Raw genomic sequence first — 17,457 nt, 5'->3', positions numbered from 1 at the left:
GGGAGCGTGCGGCCCGGTCCATGCGCCTGCGGGCGACGGGGGGAGACGCGTTGCCTTCGGCCGGGACCACTGCAGCAGCACGCGGGGGTAATGCGGCAGCCGCGGACTCCGCGCTCGATTCAGCCTGGGAGCGCGCTGGGGGCCGTTGGAATCCGGCATGGCCCGGACCCCGGCGGCGCTGGTGCTGCTGCCTCTGCTACTCCTGTTGCTGGAGACTCCTGCGCAGGTCTACCAGGACTATCAATACTTCGGCCAGCAGGGCGAAGGTGACACCTGGGAGCAGCTGAGGCTGCAGCATCTAAAGGGTAACCGCAGGCGGCGGGGATGTCGGTGTCCAAAGGCTCCTCGTTGCCCTACTTCTCCGGCTGGCTGCAAAGGAACCTTCCTTTGAGACTGCAAATCTCCATTCAGCTTCGCACTGGAGGCGTCCCTTTGGGCTGGTTACTTTGTTTCTGAGACTCGGTTTACTCTTGGATACGTTGAAATAGATAACTGCTTTAAAGAAGCTCACAGGGGAAGAGGGGGCGTGTGCAGGGTACTGAAGCCACACATCCATAAACCCTGGGATAGGTGCCAGGAAGCGCAGAGACAGGGAAAGAATGGGGCGGGCAAGCTTTGGAAGTCAGAGAGGGCCCGGTTTCAGAAGACAGGTGACCAGTGCAGCGAGAACGACAAGCAAAAGCCCCAGATGGAAAGATTTGGGGAAAGAGTGTCCAAGGAAGAGGAAATAGCAAGTGCCAAGAGGAAAAAGGCCTGAAGGAGGGCCGGGCGCCGTGGATGCCTGTAATCCCAGCACTTTGGGAAGCCGAGGCGGGAGGATCACCAGAGGTCTGGAGTTCGAGACCAGCCTGACCAACGGGCATTTTTTTTTTTTTAGTAGAAGCCCCATCTCTACTAAGAATACAAAATTAGCCAGGCATGGTGACACATGCCTGTAATCCCAGCTACTTCAGAAGCTGAGGCAGGAGAATTGCTTGAACCCGGGAGGCGGAGGTTGCAGTCAGCCAAGATCATGCCAATGCACTCTAACCTGGGCAATAAGAGCAAAACATCGTCTCAAAAAAATAAATAAATAATAAAAATAAAAAGAGAACAAGAAAAGGCTTGAAGGAAAAATGGAAAGAGGTCGGTGAGGTGTGGCAGAGACATGGGTGTGGGAGGGTAGGAGGTGTCAGACTTTTTTTTTTTTTTTTTTTTTGGAGACGGAGTCTTGCTCTGTCACCAGGCTGGAGTGCAGTGGTGCAAACTCGGCTCACTGCAACCTCCGCCTCCTGGGTTCAAGCCATTCTTCCGCCTCAGCCTTCCGAGTAGCTGGGACCAAAGGCACGTACCACCATGCCCGGCTATTTTTTGTATTTTTAGTAGAGACGGGGTTTCACCATGTTGGCCAGGATGGTCTCCATCTCTTGACCTCGTGATCCGCCCACCTCGGCCTCCCAAAGTGTTGGGATTACAGGCATGAGCCACCGCGCCCAGCCGGTGTCAGACCTTTCTGAGCGGTGAGTTGTGATAAGATTGGAGTTGGGATAAGATCTGTCTCATAGGAGAAAGGGGCAGATTCAGTAGAGAGCCCTTTAAAGTGATCATAGTGGCCGACCCAGGAGCTCACACTTGTAATCCTAGCACGTTGGGAGACTGAAGTGACAGGATCCCTTGGTCTTGGAGACCAGACCAGCCTGGCCCACATAGCAAGACTCCATCTCTACAAAATATGTGTGTGTGTGTGTGTGTGTGTGTGTGTTCTGCCCCCTCTCCTACAAAAAATATTTAAAAAAAAATTAGCCTGACTTGATGGCCCAGGCTGGTAGTCCCAGCACTTTGGGAGGCCAAGGTGGGAGGACTGCTTGAGCCCAGGAGTTCAAGACGAGCCTTGGCAACATGGAGAGACCCTGTCTCTTAAAAAAAAAAAAAAAAAAAAAAAAAAAAAAAAGTTAGCCTAGCATGGTGGCATGTACCTGTAGTCCCAGCAACTCAAGAGGCTGATACAGGAGGACCATTTTCACTAAGGAATTTGAGGCTGCAGTGAGCCATCAATACACCCCTGCATTCCAACCTCGGTAACAGAGCAGGATCCTGTCTAAACAAAACAAAACAAAACAAAACCTGATCATAATAAATTGGTTTGTATATGCTAACACAGCGGCAGGAGCTTTAATTACCCTCATTATGTCAGTTATGCCATTTATCACTTGGCAGTCCTGCTGGTCAGGTGGCATAATGCCTGCTAGGTGGGGCCTTGGTCACACCCCTGAAGACAGAAGTCAACTTCAGAAGGCAAGCATCAAGGATTGTTTTCTTGTGGTGGTGTTTTTTGTTTGTTTGTTTGTTTTTGTTTTTTGTGGTTTTTTTTTGAGACGAAGTCTCTTGCTGTTGCCTGGGCTGGAGTGCAATGGTGAGATCTTGGCTCACTGCAACTGCAACCTCTGCCTCCCGGATTCACACGATTCTCCTGCTTCAGTCTCCCCAGTAGCTGGGATTACAGGCACCCGTGACTACGCCCAGCTAATTTTTTGTGTATTTAGTAGAGACAGCATTTCACTGTGTTGGCCAGACTGCTCTCGAACTCCTGACCTCATGATTCACCCGCCTCGGCCTCTGGAAGTGCTGGGATTACAGGCATGAGCTACGGTGCCCGGCTGTCCCAAGGATGTTTTAGCGCACTCACAACTGGCCAGGCTGGCACAGCTTGGAAGCGTCAGGCTGTAGTTCCTCTGGACCACTTACCCCATGTGTGACCTTGGAAGGTTGGTTTCCTGTCTCTGGGTCTTGGTTTCCCCACCTGAGACTCATGGAAAGATTAAGTGTGGGCATGGTAGCTGGCTCACACCTGTAATCCCATCACTTTGGGAGGCTGAGGTGGGAGGATCACTTGAGCCCAGGGGTTCCAGACCAGCCTGGACAACACGGTGAAACCCCATCTCTGCAAAAAATGCAAAAAAATTAGCCTGGTGTGGTGGCATGTAGTCCCAGTTACTTGGGAGGCTGAGGTAGGAGAATAGCTTAAGCCCAGGAGGTTGAGGCTGCAGTGGGCTATGACTGGACCACTGTGTTCCAGCCTGGGCGACAGAGCAAGACCCTGTCTCAAAAAAAAAAAAAAAAAAAATTACATCAGATAATCTGTGTCGGGGTGCCTGGCATAGAGGCAGAATCTACTGGATATGCGCTTCTTTTATTTGTTAGTATCTTTTATCTTTCTCCCACTCTGGGTGAGGGGATTGGGAGTAGGCCCCCTCTAAATGGGTCTTTAGCTTTACCTTCTATCTCTAGAAGTTGAGGACTCGATCCTTGGCCCGTGGGGAAATTGGCGGTGTCTCTGCGACCAGGGCAAGCAAGAGCGCAGCCGCGAGGTGCTAGGCACAACGCCTGGCCCGGTTTTCATGAACCCGGAGAACCTGATCCAAATACGGCCCTGCAGGCAACGGGACTGTCCATCCTGCAAACCCTTCGACTGCGACTGGAGGCTCTAAGCCAAGGTGAGAGAGGGGCCCACGGGGGGCAGGGCCGGGGCAAACCCTAAGCCGCGGGACCCAGGGTGGTTGGGGAAGGAGGCCTTGCGATGCGGGGCGGGTATGCGGCGAGTTTGGGGAAGGGAGAACTGAAAGTCCAAGACTTGAGTGACTTGAGGCTGATTTGGTTAGGGGGAAGCTGAGTCAGGAGCTGCGAGCCCCGTGGATAGCTAGGGAGGCGGAGGTGGCTGGATCGCTTGAGCCCAGGAGTTGGAAGCCAGCCTGAGCAACATACTGAGACCCTGTCTCTACAAAAAACAGTCGGGCCTGGTGGTGTGTGATGTGCACCTGTAGCCGTCAAGCCGTTTGGGAGACTGAAGTGGGAGGATCGCTTCGGCCCAGGAGGTGGCGGTTGCACTGAGCCAAGATCGCGCCCCAGCACTCCAGCCAGGGCAACAGAGGGAGATCCCGTCTCAAAAAAAAACCAAAACGAAACAAAAGAGACGGAGACGTGTCGAGAGGTGGGGTAGGGGACATTCATCCTAAGTTGGAAGGAGTGAGCTTTCATGGTGGACAGAGACCCTGAGCAGGAGTCGACTGAGATCTGGGATCTCCATTGCGGTTGGGGAAGGCTTGGCCTGAATGAGAGGATACGAAGCAGAGATGTTGAAGGGAGTTGGGGTGGGCCAGAAGGAGCGACTAAAGGAGGGAGTTGGGGACTCCAAATCCAAAGGCCTGAGCCCAGTGGAAGGGGGGCTACCTGGTACAGGGGACTTAGAATGCAGAAAAAGGGACCGTACTCGCGGAATCCAGGTGGGGATTCAGTGATCATCCCGTCATGCGAGGACCCGTGTCCTGGGAGTGGAGTGATATTTGACCTTCTAGTTCCTCATTAGGCTGGGTCTTCCAAGCTGCACCTCAGTTTCCCTTTTATTTCCCTCTCTTCTCACCGGCTAATGCAGGCGGGGCCCCAGAGACCGTGAAGCAGAGCTTGCAAAGCGACCCAGTCCAACGAATTCGCCACACTGAAAGCGCTCGGCTATAACCCGGGGGGGGGCGCGCAGCAGTGACGTCGGCGTCGGCTGCGTAAGCGTCACGGCGGCAGGAGCGTCAGGGGCGTGTTCTGCGCGTGGATTGGCCAGAAACAGGCACCGCCTCGAGGCCCGCGGAAAACGCGCGCTGAGATCAGGTCCTGCGGCCTTGGTTCCTGCAGCTGGTGGCAGCTGCCGAGGCGGCATGGATCTCAGCGAGCTAGAGAGAGACAATACGGGCCGTTGTCGCCTGAGTTCGCCTGTGCCTGCGGTGTGCCGCAAGGAGCCTTGCGTCCTGGGTGTCGATGAGGCGGGCCGGGGCCCGGTGCTGGGTGCGACCCTAGGGCCAGGGAGGGGAGGGGCGTGGCACGCGGGATGCAGGAAACGGGAGTCGGGATTGTACCTCACCTGGGGAGGGGACGTGGTAGTGGTGATAGCTCCCAAAGAAGTGATGATAGAACAGGGATGAATGGCAACGTTCACGGGCTCAGTGATTGGACTCCGGCTCCCAGAAATTTGACACCCTTTCTCCCCAGGCCCCATGGTCTACGCAATCTGTTATTGTCCCCTGTCCCGCCTGGCAGATCTGGAGGCCCTGAAAGTGGCAGGTGAGCCTGGGGTGTGCGTCTGGGAAGGGATTCCTGGATATGTGTAGGGGCACATGAAAACTGGAGGGGAGGGCAGGAACTGGGAGAAACAGCTGTTCCCCTTTTCTTTCCCAGACTCAAAGACCCTATCGGAGAGCGAGCGGGAAAGGCTTTTTGCGAAAATGCAGGAGGACGGGGACTTTGTGGGCTGGGCATTGGACGTGCTGTCTCCAAACCTCATCTCTACCAGCATGCTTGGACGGTGAGGGGGTCCCCAGGAGGGGCTGTGGGAGAGGGGCAGCCAGCATGGGCTGGCTGGGTTTTGTTCCTAGAATGAGGTTAACTGGGCTCTGTCCCCCACCACAGGGTCAAATACAATCTGAATTCCCTGTCCCATGATACAGCCACTGGGCTTATACAGTATGCATTGGACCAGGGCGTGAACGTCACTCAGGTGAGCTAACTGTTGAGTTATCTCTATTTGGTCACCTCAGGATCAAATGGGGACAAAACAGGAGTTCAGGACTGCAGTGAGCCATGATCATACCACAGCACTCCATCCTGGGTGACAGAGGAAGACCCCCAACTAAAAAGTAAAAATGGAGGCCGGGTGTAGGGGCTCATGCCTATAATCGCAGCACTTTGAGAGGCTGAGGCGGGTGGATCACCTGAGGTCAGGAGTTCGAGACCAGCCTGACCAACATGGTGAAACTCCGTTTCTACAAAAAATACAAAAAATTAGCTCGGGATGGTGGTGGGTGCCTGTAATCCCACCTATTGGGGAGTCTGAGGTGGGACAATCACTTGAATTCGGGAATTGGAGGTTGCACTGAGCCAAGATCGAGCCATTGCACTCCAGCCTGGTCAACAGAGTGCAAAATAAAAAATTTAAAAATAAATAAAATAAAAATGGGGCAAAAACCTGCAATAGGCAGATTGGGCATCAGATACATCTGGAGTACCTCAGGCATATTCATTACTACTGTTGATTTCATGCTCCCGTTCTTGCCCTAAATGTATGGCTCACTCAGGACCACAGTGTAGTCCCTAGTCCCATCTCCATTTCCTCTCTCTCTCACCCTAAAGGCTCAGTCTCCACATGTGACTACCTGCCAACTCTCTCTGTCCTAGCCCAGGACACCCCCATTCCCTGGACACCTGCTGAGCTTCGTCTCTCGTCCCCTACCCTCTTATCCCCTCTAGTCTGTTCCCCATACAGCAACAGAAGGTAATCTTTTTGAAATGCACATCTCGACATTTAAATTTCCTATCACAGTGGAAATTAAATCAGGAAAATTCACAGTGGGGGAGAATTACATTAAATTATCAGAGAAAAACGTAAATCAGCATTTCCTTGAGTGCTCTCAGGGAAAGAACAGACTGGTTTTGAGAGAATAGCAAGGCAAAATAACCTCAAGATAGGAATTGTATGCTGAGTGTGGTGGCTCACACCTGTAATCATAGCACTTTGGGAAGCTGAGGTTAGCAAATCCGTTGAGACCAGGAGTTCCAGACCAGCCTGGGCAACATAGCAAGACCCCATCTCTACAAAAAGAAGAAAGAAAGAAATTAGAGCAAAGTAGGCCTTGCCGAGGAGGGGGCTGAGGACCAGGCCCAAATGCAGAGCTGACCATGCAGTAACTGGGGTAGACAGACAAGGGCCCTGCCCATGGGGGTTTGGGGCTTAGCCTGAGCAGAAAGGTGGTCAGCTGGTAAAAGAAAAAAAAAAAAAAATTAAGATGGTTTCTGAAAACAGTACTGCTGTGGAGACAGCAATTTCCCCAGCAGCTCTGGGACCCTCACTTCTCTGCTGCAGCCATAAGCCCCCATACATGGGTCCAGTATGATGAACCTGGTCCCCATCAGGGACTTTGTACTATCAGTTCTCACACCTAGAGCCCTTTCCCAGATCTTTGCACGGATTCACTTCCTCACCTCCTTCAAGCCTTTATCCACTACTGTGCCTAGTTAATTTTTTATTTTTCATAGAAACAGGGTATCCATATGTTGTCCAGGTTGGTCTCGAACACCTGCCCTCAAGCGATCCTCCCACTTTGGCCCCCTAAAGTGTTAGGATTATGGGCATGTGGCAACACACCCTGCCAGTTTTTTTCTAGTGTGTTTGTTAACACCTTCTCGGTTCCTAGAATGGCATCTGGCATGCAGTAGGTGATAAATAAGTGTAGAGTAGATGCAGTGTGGTCAGAGTGACGAAAGCCTCTTTAGGAGGTGATTATTTTTTCCTTTTTTCGAGATGGAGTTTCATTTTGCTGTCATTTCCCAGGCTGGAGTGCAATGGTGCTATCTAAGCTCATTGCACCTCCACCTCCTGAGTTCAAGCCATTTTCCTGCCTTAGCCTCCTGAGTAGCTGGAATTACAGGCATACACCACCACTCCTGGCTAATTTTGTATTTTTAGTAGAGATGGAGTTTCTTCATGTTGGTCAGGCTGGTATCCAACTCCTGACCTCAGGCGATCCTCCTGCCCTGGCCTCCCAAAGTGCTGAGATTACAGGTGTGAGCCATGATGCCTGGCCCTATAGATTGGCCTTTTGAGGTGCCTTTTCAGGCTTTTGCATTTCTGACAACTGGATGACCCCACCCACACTAGCGACTTCTCTATGGTCCTCACCCAGAAGCTGACCCAGCAACTGTTTTCCAAATCCCCATGGTTGCATCCAAAGCACTGTGTTGGCCAGGCTTGTCTTGAACGTCTGATCTCGTGATCCACCCACCTCAGCCTCCCAAAGTGCTGGGATTACAGGTGTGAGCCACTGCGCCCAGCCTATTTATCTTTTTTTGAGATGGAGTTTTGCTTTTGTTGCCCAGGCTGGAGTGCAGTGGCACTGCCACAGCCTCCTGAGTAGCTGGGATTACAGGTAATTGCCACCATGCCTGGCTAATTTTCTATTTTTAGTAGAGACAGGGTTTCTTCATGTTGGTCAGGTTAGTCTTGAACTCCTGATCTCAGATGATCCTCCTGCCTCAGCCTCCCAAAGTGCTGGGATTTTTTTTTCTTTGTTTTATTTTATGTTTCTGTAAAGATGGGGTCTCACTGTGTTACCCAGTCTGGTCTCAAACTTCCAGGCTCAAGCGATCCTCCCGCCTCAGCCTCCCAAAGTGATGGGAGCACAGGTGTGAACCACTTTGCCTGGCCTGGGAGGAAATGTTTAGTTGAAATCCTTGATAGGTCCAGCCTGGGGGTGAGCTGTGAGAAGAGGATTCTGGGTGGCAGGAAGAAAGTGCCAGGGCTTTGAGGCTAGAGCATTGGTACCGTTGTTTTTTTTTCAGATGTCATGTTCAATTAATATGTTTCTGTTGCCATGGCAGGTATTTGTGGACACTGTAGGCATGCCAGAGACATACCAGAAGCGGCTGCAGCAAAGTTTTCCCGGGATTGAGGTGACAGTCAAGGCCAAAGCAGATGCCCTCTACCCCGTGGTCAGTGCTGCCAGCATCTGTGCCAAGGTCAGTACTCTACTAGCCACCACTGCCAGCTTCTACCATCCCCCTGTATAGGGATCAGGCATGGCCGCCACGGGGGAGGAGGGAGATTCCAGGTGCCTGTCCTGCCCACAGGTGGCCCGGGACCAGGCCGTGAAGAACTGGCAGTTCGTTGAAAAACTGCAGGACCTGGATACTGATTATGGCTCAGGCTACCCCAATGGTGAGCAGACAGTGACCCTGGTACTAATGTTGACATGGCCAGGGCTGAGCACACTTCTGAGGTTTTCTTTTTTTTCCTTTCATTTATCATTTTATTTTGTTTAGTCTTTGTTTTTATAGAGGTGGGGTCTTGTCCCATTGCCCAGGCTGGTCTTGAACTTCTGGAGTCAGGCAGTCCTCCCACCTTGGTCTCCAGAGTGCTGGGATTACAGATGTGAACCACCAACCCTTTTTTTTTTTTTTTTTTTAATAAAAAAAGAGATGAGTTCTCCCTATGTTGCCCAGGCTGGTCTTGAATTCCTGGGCTTAAGTGATCATCCTGTCTTGGACTCCCAGATAGCTAGGATTACAGGTGTGAACTGCTGTGCCTGGCTGGAGGTTTTCTACATTGTTCTGGTCACCCCACTCCATGGTGGAAGAGGCCAAGTTCTAGACAGTGCTGCCATTTGTCACAGCCACACAGCCAGTGAGTGATGGAGCTGGATTCCAGGCTACTGGATTCCTGCTCTCTTCCCCGATTCCCACCTTGCTGTCTCTCTGGAGCTCCAGTGACTGCCAGAGACCCCAGGTAGGCATCTGTCCCTTTGTTAAGGGGAAGGAGAACAGGTGTGGTGGCTCATGCCAGTAATCCCAGCACTTGGGGAAGCTGAGGTAGGATAATTGCGTGAGTCCATGAGTTCAAGACCAGGCTGGGCAACATAGCGAGACCCCCATCTCTATGAAATTTTTTAAAAAATTAGCCGGTTATAGTGGTGCCCACCTGTACTCACAGCTACTCAGGAGGCTAAGGTGGGTGGGTTGCTTGAGCCCAGGAGTTCGAGACTGCAGTGAGCTATGATTATGCCACTGCACTCCAGCCTGGGTGACAAGGTTAGACCATGTGTCAAAAAAATAATTTTGGCCGGCTGGGTGTGGTGGCTGACGCCTATAATCCAAGCACTTTGGAGGCCAAGGTGGGCAGATCACCTGAGGTCGGGAGTTCAAGACCAGCCTGACCAACACAGCGAAACCCCATCTTAAAAAAAAATAAAAATAATAATAGTAATAATTTTGGCCAGGCACAGTGCCTGCAATCCCAGCACTTAGGGAGGCCAAGGCAGGTGGGTCAGTTGAGGTCAAGAGTTTGAGACCAGCCTCACCAACATGGTAAAACTCTGTCTCTACTAAAATTACAAAATTAGCTGGATGTGGTGGCACACGCCTGTAATCCCAGCTACTCAGAAGGCTAAAGTAGGAGAATCGCTTGAACCCGGGAAGTGGAGGTTGCAGTGAGCAGCCTGGGTGACAGAGTGAGACTCTGCCTCAGAAAAAGAAAAAAAGAGGGGCAAGGAGCTTGGATGTTATGATGCAACTTGGACTGTCACCGTTGCCCATCCTACCCCAGATCCCAAGACAAAAGTGTGGTTGAAGGAGCACGTGGAGCCTGTGTTTGGCTTCCCCCAGTTTGTCCGGTTTAGCTGGCGCACGGCCCAGACCATCCTGGAGAAAGAGGCGAAAGATGTTATATGGTGGGTATCATGGGTGTCTGAGGGGTGTTATAGGAAAGGAAGGAGGGAGGCTAGGGTTCAGCCCTGCCTGGGAGCGCTGCCCTCCCTGGACGTGGTCACTGTCATTACCTCTCTCCCACAGGGAGGACTCAGCACCCGAGGATCAGGAGGGACTTGGGAAGATCACATCCTACTTCCTCAATGAAAGATCCCGAGCCTGTCCCCGTGCTTCCCACCGGTATTTCCTGGAGCGTGGCCTGGAGTCAGCAACCAGCCTCTAGCAGCTGCCTCTCCTCACTCTACCTGTCTCCCTGACCCAGACATTAAATTTGTTAAAGGAAAACCACACGTAGGAGATGTACTTTTGGGGCAGAGCAAGGTGGGAATGTGCTCTGTAGCCGGGTCCAGCTGCTGCCTTTTGGAACCTAATTAGAATGAGTGTTGGTTGATTGATTTGATTTGGTTTGATTTTTTTTTTTTAATTTTTAATTTTGTTCATTTGTTTATTGAGAGATGGAGTCTCACTCTGTCCCCCAGGCTACAATAGAGTGTCATAATCTTGGCTTACTGCAGCCTCCGCCTTTCAAGTGATTCTTCTGCCTCAGTTTTTCAAGTAGCTGGGATTACCGGTGTGTGCCATCACAACCAGCTACTTTTTGTTTTGGTTTTTGTTTTTTTGAGATGGAATCTCGCTCTGTCACCCAGGCTGGAGTGCAGTGGTGTGATCTTGGCTCACTGCAACCTCCACCTCCCTGGTTCAAGCAATTCCTCTGCCTCAGCCTTCCGAGTAGCTGAGATTGTAGGCACACACCACCACATCTGGCTAATTTTTTTGTATTTTTAGTAGAGACGGGGTTTCACCATGTTGGGGAAACTGGTCTCGAACTCCTGACCTCAGGCAGTTCTCCTGCCTTGACCTCCCAAACTGCTGAGATTACAGGCATGAGCCACCATGCCCTTCCTTTTTTTATTTTTACTTAAAAAAATTTTTTTTTGAGGCAGCCTTGCTGTGTCATCCTGTCTGAAGTGCAGTGGTTCGATCTCAGCTCAACTGCAACCTCCGCCTTCTGGGTTCAAGCAATTCTGCCACCTCAGCCTCTTGAGTAGCTGAGATTCCAGGCACATGACTTGATGGCCTGCTAATTTTTGTATTTTGTGTAGAGATGGAGTTTTACCACGTTGCCCAAGCTGGTCTTGAAGTTCTGCGCTCAAGTGATCTGCCCGCATCAGCCTTTCAATATGTGAGCCACCACACCTGGCCGATTTAATCTAATATTTCAAATACATGATATGACTAGGCGCAGGGGCTCATACCTATAATCTCAGTGCTTTGGAAGGCTGAGTTAGGAGGATCTTGACCAGCCTGGGCAACATAGACCCCATCTCTATGAGAAATAGAAATCTGGATGGGTGCTGTGGCTCACGCCTGTAATCCCAGCACTTTGGGAGGCCGAGGCAGGCGTATAATCTGAGGTGGGGAGTTCGAGACCAGCCTGACCACCATGGAGAAACCCCGTCTCTACTACAAATACAAAATTAGCCGGGCGTGGTGGCACATGCCTGTATTCCCACCTACTCGGGAGGCTGAGGCAGGAGAATCGCTTGAATCCGGGAGATAGAGGTTGCGGTGAGCCGAAATGGTGCCACTGTACTCCAGCCTGGGCAACAAGAGTGAAACTGTCTCAAAAAAGAAAAAAAAGACCTTTTTTTAGAGACAGGGTCTCCCTATGTTGCCCAAGCTAGTCTCAAACTCCTGGGCTTGGCCCGTTTCAGTGGCTCACACCTGTAATCCCAGCACTTTGGGAGGCCAAGGCGGGCAGATCATGAGGTCAAGAGATCGACACCATCCTGGCCAGCATGATGAAACCCTGTCTCTACTAAAAATACAAAAATTAGCTGGGCGTGGTGGTACATGCATCTAGTCCCAGCTACTTAGGAGGCTGAGGCAGGAGAATTGCTTGAACCCGGGAGGCGGAGGTTGCTGTGAGCCAAGATGTGCTACACTCCAGCCTGGTGACAGAGCAAGACTCATCTCAAAACCCAAAAAACAAAACGAAAACTCCTGGGCTCAAGCAATTCTGCCTCAGTCTCCCAAAGTGCTAGGATTTATAGATGTGAGCCCCCAATAAGTGCCTGGCTATTTGTTTTTTTTCTTGGTCTATAAATGGAAGCAAATATGCTCTAGACAGTACACGTTACTGGCTTCACCAGATATATTCTAGAGATGATGTCTAAGTGGCGTGTAACCCTTTCCTATTTTGTTGCTTGACCAGCAGTTTAGTTTATTATTCATTTGTTTATATTTAATGGAGATAGAGTCTGTTGCCCAGGGTTGTCCCGAATGCCTGATACTAAGGAATCCTCCCACCTGAGCCTCTCAAAGTACTGGGATTACAAGGGCAAGTCACGCTGCCCAGCTTCTTGTAGTTGATAATTTTTTTTTGAAACAGTCTCGTTCTGTCGCCCAGGCTGCTGTGCAATAGCGCCATCATTGCTCACTGCAACATCCACCTCCCAGGCCCAAGCAATCCTCTCATCCCAGCCTCCCAAAGTGCTAGGATTACAGGTGTAAGCCACCATGCCCACAGGTTTTTTTTTGAGACGGAAGTCTGGCTCTGTTGTGCAGGCTGGAGTGCAATGGCGTGGTCTCTGCTCACCATAACCTCTGCTTCCTGGGTTCAAGTCATTCTCCTGTTTTAGCCTCTCAAGTAGCTGGGATTACCGGTACCGCCACCACACCAAGCTGATTTTTGTATTTTTGGTAGACACGTGGTTTTAGCATGTTGGCTAGACTGGTCTCGACCTCCTGACCTCAGGTTATCCTCCTGCCTTGGCCTCCCAAAGTGCTGGGATTACAGGCATGAGCCACCACACCCAGCCCAGAGTTTTTCTTGTTTCCTTTTTCGGTTTTTTGAACCAGAGTCTCACTCTGTCACCCAAGCTGGAGTGCAGTGACTGATCTTAGTGCTCTAAAACCTCCACCTTCCAGGCTCCAGCGATTCTCCCACCCCAGCCTCCGAAGCAGCTAGAATTACAGACACGTGCCTCCATGCCTGGCTGAGTTGTTTGTTTGTTTGTTTGTTTGTTTTAAACCAGAACATTTAGTGCATGACTAATTGTTGAAATTCTTAAGATGAGCTGGATGCTGCAACAGCTGCCCTCTTGGGCTTAGGTATTGTTCCTTCACGGAATCCATGCCTGAATCTGCGGTATACAATTTTTAGGTGCCTCATTCGACTAGTCCTGGCGGCATTTCGTCTTTCAGCCTTGGCACCCCAGTTATACCTTCTCTTGTGCTTGGCAGGGCAGCCATTTTTGCCACAGGTCGACTTCTGAAGGTGGCAGGCCTTAGAGCCACAGCGGCGGCACAGCGTGTGCGTCTTACTGCAGTGCTTTCCCAACGAGGTTCCCTTTGTCATGTTGCTTCTGCGGCCGAGACCAGAGAGCTAAGTTTTTGGTATTTTAGTAGAGGTGGCTTTCACTATATTGCCCAGGGTGGTTTCAAACTCCTGAGCTCAGGTGTTCTGTGCACCTCGGCCTCCCAAAGTGCTGGTATTACAGCTGTGATCCACATGCCCAGCCCCCAGAGAGTTTTAATAGAATCGAAGGAAGGGGATGACGCTTAACTGAACGCTTTTTAAATTTTATGTATTAGTTTTTTTTTAGACAGGGACTTGCTCTGTCACCCTGGCTGGAGTGCAGTGGTGGCATCATGGCTCACTGCAGCGTCCACCTCCTGGGTCCAAGCCATCTTCCCACTTCATACCCCCTAAGAACTGAGACTAGAGACACATGACACCTTGCTCAACTAATGTTTTAAATATTATTGGTAGAGACAGCTTCTCTCTGTGTTGCCTAGACTGGTCTCAAACTCCTGGCTCAGGCAATTCTCTTGTCTTGGCCTCCCAAAGGGCTGCCATTACAAAAGTGAGCCACCATGCCCAGCCAACATTTTTTTAAAAAACATTTATTTTCTCCTCATTTTTATTTATTTATTTATTTTTGAGACAAAGTCTTGCTCTGGTGCCCAGGCTGGAGTGCAGTGGCAGGATCTCAGCTCATTACAACCTCTGCCTCCTGGGTTCAAGCAGTTCTCTTGCCTCAGCATCCCAAGTAGCTGAGATTACAGGTACTGGCCACCAAGCGATTCTCCTGCCTCAGTTTCCCAAGTAGCTGAGATTACAGGCTTGTGCTCCCACACCTGGCTAATTTTTGTATTTTTAGTAGAGATGGGGTTTCATCATGTTGGCCAGGTTGGTCTTGAACTCCTGACCTCAGGTGACCCATCCGCCTCAGTCTCCCAAAGTGCTGAGGTTACAGGTGTGAGTCACTGTGCCCACTGTCAATACTTTTAGAGAAATGCTGTGGCTGGGTGCGGTGGCTCACGCCTGTTATCCCAGAGGTTTCGGGGGCCAAGGCGAGCAGATATCAAGGTCAGGAGTTCGAGACCAGCCTGGCCAACATAGCAAAACACCACCTCTACAAAAAATACAAAAATTAGCCAGGCATGGTGGCGCATGCCTGTAATCCCAGCTATTCGGGAGGCTGAGGTAGAATTGCTTGAACCTGGGAGGTGGAGGTTGTAGTGAGCAAAGATCACACCACTGCATTCCAGCCTGGGCGACAGAGCAAGACTGTCTAGGAAAAAATGAAAAAGAAACACTGTGATGACAGACACCCAGGATGATGTGAGAGTATTATTTGTGGAGTATTCTTTTTTTTTTTTTTTTGAGATGGAGTTTCGCTCTTGTTACCCAGGCTGGAGTACAATGGTGCAATCTCAGCTCACCGCAACCTCCGCCTCCTGGGTTCAAGCAATTCTCCTGCCTCAGCCTCCCGAGTAGCTGGGACTACAGGCGTGGGCCACCATGCCCAGCTAATTTTTGTATTTTTAGTAAAGACTGGGTTTTACCATGTTGACCAGAATGGTCTCGATCTCTTGACCTCGTGATCCACCCGCCTCGGCCTCCCAAGTGGAGTATTCTTTAGTTGTTTAGAGGTATTATAACAAGAGTACCTGAGACTGGATGGCTTACACAATAAAGATTTATTTTCTCTATGTCTTGGAAGCTAGAAGTACAAGATCAAGGTGTCAGCAGGATTGATTTCTTCTTCGGTTTATTTTTTCCAGACAAGGTCTCTGTCATGCAGGCTGCAGTGCAGTGGCATAATCATAGCTCACTGCAGCCTTGAACTTGGCTGAAGTGATCCCTTTGCCTCAGACTTTTTTTTTTTTTTTTGAGATGGAGTTTCGCTCTTGTTACCCAGGCTGGAGTGCAATGGCGCGATCTCAGCTCACTGCCACCTCCGCCTCCTGGGTTCAGGCAATTCTCCTGCCTCAGCCTCCTGAGTAGCTGGGATTACAGGCATGTGCCACCGTGCCCAGCTAATTTTTGTTATTTTTAGTAGAGACGGGGTTTCACCATGTTGACCAGGATGATCTCGATCTCTTGACCTTGTGATCCACCCGCCTCGGCCTCCCAAAGTGCTGGGATTACAGGCATGAGCCACGGCGCCTGGTGCCTCAGACTTCTGAGTAACTGTGACTACAGGTGCGCTCTAACATACCTGGCTAATTAAAAAAAAAATTTATTTGTCCAGGCGTAGTGGCTCATGTCTGTAATCCCAACACTTTGGGAGGCCGAGGCAGGCGGATCACCTGAGGTCAGGAGTTGGAGAACAGTCTGGCCAACATGGAGACCCACCTGGCTAACGTGGTGACACCCCCGTCTGTTCTACCAACAAAAATTAGCCAGGTGTCATGGTGGTCACCTGTAATCTCAGCTACTCAGGAAGCTTACGCAGGAGAATCGCTTGAACCTGGGAGGCGGAAGTTGCAATGAGCTGACATTGTGTTATTTCACTCCAGCCTGGGCAACAGAGCAAGAGACTCCATCTCAAAAAGAAATTTGTTTTAAAAGATGGGGGTCTTGCTATGTTGCATAGTTTGCTCTGAAACTCCAGGGTTCAAAGGATCCTCCCACTGCAGCCTCCGAAAGTGTTGGGATTACAGGCATGAGCCTCGGTGCCCAGCCATGTGTCCTAATTTCTTATAATCATTGGATTAGAGCTCACAAATATGACCTCATGTCACCTTAATTATCTCTTTCAACATGCTGTCTCCAAATAAAGTAACATTTTCAGGTACTAGGAGTTACGACTTGAACATATGAATGCGGGGAGACCCATTCAACCCGTAACATAGCATTTCTTCACTCCATGCAACTTTATTTTGGAGATGAGGTCTGGCTATGGTGCCCATGCTGTTTCCGAACTCCTGGCCTCAAGCAATACAGTCACCTCAGCCCCCCAAGTAACTGAGGCTGCCAAACCTTGTATCACACACACTCTCTCTTTTATTTTTTCTGAGACATGGTCCCCGTTGCCCCAGCTGGAGGGCAGCAGTGCCTCCACCTCCCCCTCCTCAGCCTCCCAAGTAGCTGGGACTACAAGTGTCCACCACCACTCCCAGCTATTTCTAATTTTTAGTAGAAATGGGGTTTCACCATGTTGCCTATGCTGGTTTCAAACTCCTGATCTCAATGTACCTGCCTCAGCCTTCCAAAGTGCTAGAATTGCAAGTGTGAGCCACCATGCCTGGTACATCACACTCTATCCTTAGGTTCAAGTGCCTTTGCCTGGCATCCAGTGTCTTCCAGGACCAGACCCGATCTCCCATGCTGTATTCCAGGCCTCCTGAGAAGCTTGGAGTTCCCAGAACATGTAATCTCCAGGCCTGTGACTTGGAATGTCCTTCTCCATGGCTTTATTATCTGACTGGAGATCCTTCAAAGACTTGCTTTATTTTTCTTCCTTGAAAGTTTGCTCTGCCTTGTCACAATTACACAGTCTGTAACATCAATAACAGTACTTAACAGCCACAAGAAGCAATCATAACAGATGTCTACATTCTTTGATAATTATGTGCCACACTTAGTACACATTTTATTTGACATCCCTCCCATTGGAGGTGGAGTCTGTGATGCCTCTCCTTGAATATGAGCTGGCTTCAGTGACTCACTGTAGTGAATAGAAAGTAAAAGATGTGACACTGAGTTCCAGGGTTAAGTCATCAAAAGTGAAACAACTTCCACCTGGCTTGCTCTCTTGGGACATTTCCCTTAGAACTTAGCTGCCATGTTGGGAGGAAGCCCAAGCCACAGAGAGGCTGTGTGTAGATATTCTGCCCAACAGCCTGAGCAGAAGTTCAAGGCAACAGCCAACGTCTTGATATATCAGC

At 50.3% G+C, this 17,457-nt stretch overlaps 2 protein-coding genes and 1 pseudogene across 4 annotated transcripts; 2 read left to right on the top strand and 1 right to left on the bottom strand.

The window, feature by feature from the left end:
- The first annotated feature begins 58 nt into the window (after positions 1 to 58).
- Positions 59 to 4,497, top strand: THSD8 (thrombospondin type 1 domain containing 8). Of its 2 annotated transcripts, none has more exons than XM_039466664.2 (3): positions 59 to 305; positions 3,268 to 3,473; positions 4,409 to 4,497. In XM_039466664.2, exons 1-2 carry the CDS (start codon positions 158 to 160, stop codon positions 3,465 to 3,467), a joined length of 348 nt encoding a protein of 115 aa, XP_039322598.1. In that variant the 5' UTR covers positions 59 to 157; the 3' UTR covers positions 3,468 to 3,473; positions 4,409 to 4,497. The 2 variants fall into 2 exon arrangements, with proteins under 2 accessions (XP_039322598.1, XP_039322599.1); XM_039466665.2 differs by lacking the exon at positions 4,409 to 4,497 and adding an exon at positions 3,639 to 3,727.
- Positions 4,473 to 10,560, top strand: RNASEH2A (ribonuclease H2 subunit A). Of its 2 annotated transcripts, none has more exons than XM_010329468.3 (8): positions 4,473 to 4,532; positions 5,014 to 5,085; positions 5,200 to 5,326; positions 5,431 to 5,518; positions 8,395 to 8,532; positions 8,644 to 8,731; positions 10,115 to 10,238; positions 10,360 to 10,560. In XM_010329468.3, the coding sequence occupies exons 2-8, from the start codon at positions 5,019 to 5,021 to the stop codon at positions 10,496 to 10,498; spliced, it is 771 nt and encodes a 256-aa protein (XP_010327770.1). In that variant the 5' UTR covers positions 4,473 to 4,532; positions 5,014 to 5,018; the 3' UTR covers positions 10,499 to 10,560. The 2 variants fall into 2 exon arrangements, with proteins under 2 accessions (XP_010327770.1, XP_003941780.1); XM_003941731.4 differs by lacking the exon at positions 4,473 to 4,532 and adding an exon at positions 4,539 to 4,809.
- Positions 10,561 to 13,312: 2,752 nt separating this feature from the next.
- On the bottom strand, positions 13,313 to 13,636 carry LOC120362781 (large ribosomal subunit protein eL37 pseudogene; annotated as a pseudogene).
- Between the last annotated feature and the right edge of the window lie 3,821 nt (positions 13,637 to 17,457).

Source organism: Saimiri boliviensis, chromosome 14 (genome assembly GCF_048565385.1).
Source record: "Saimiri boliviensis isolate mSaiBol1 chromosome 14, mSaiBol1.pri, whole genome shotgun sequence".
NCBI classification, from domain to species: domain Eukaryota; kingdom Metazoa; phylum Chordata; class Mammalia; order Primates; family Cebidae; genus Saimiri; species Saimiri boliviensis.
The sequence above is the reverse complement of the archived record's forward strand: the minus strand, read 5'-3'. Positions and strand labels throughout refer to the sequence as shown.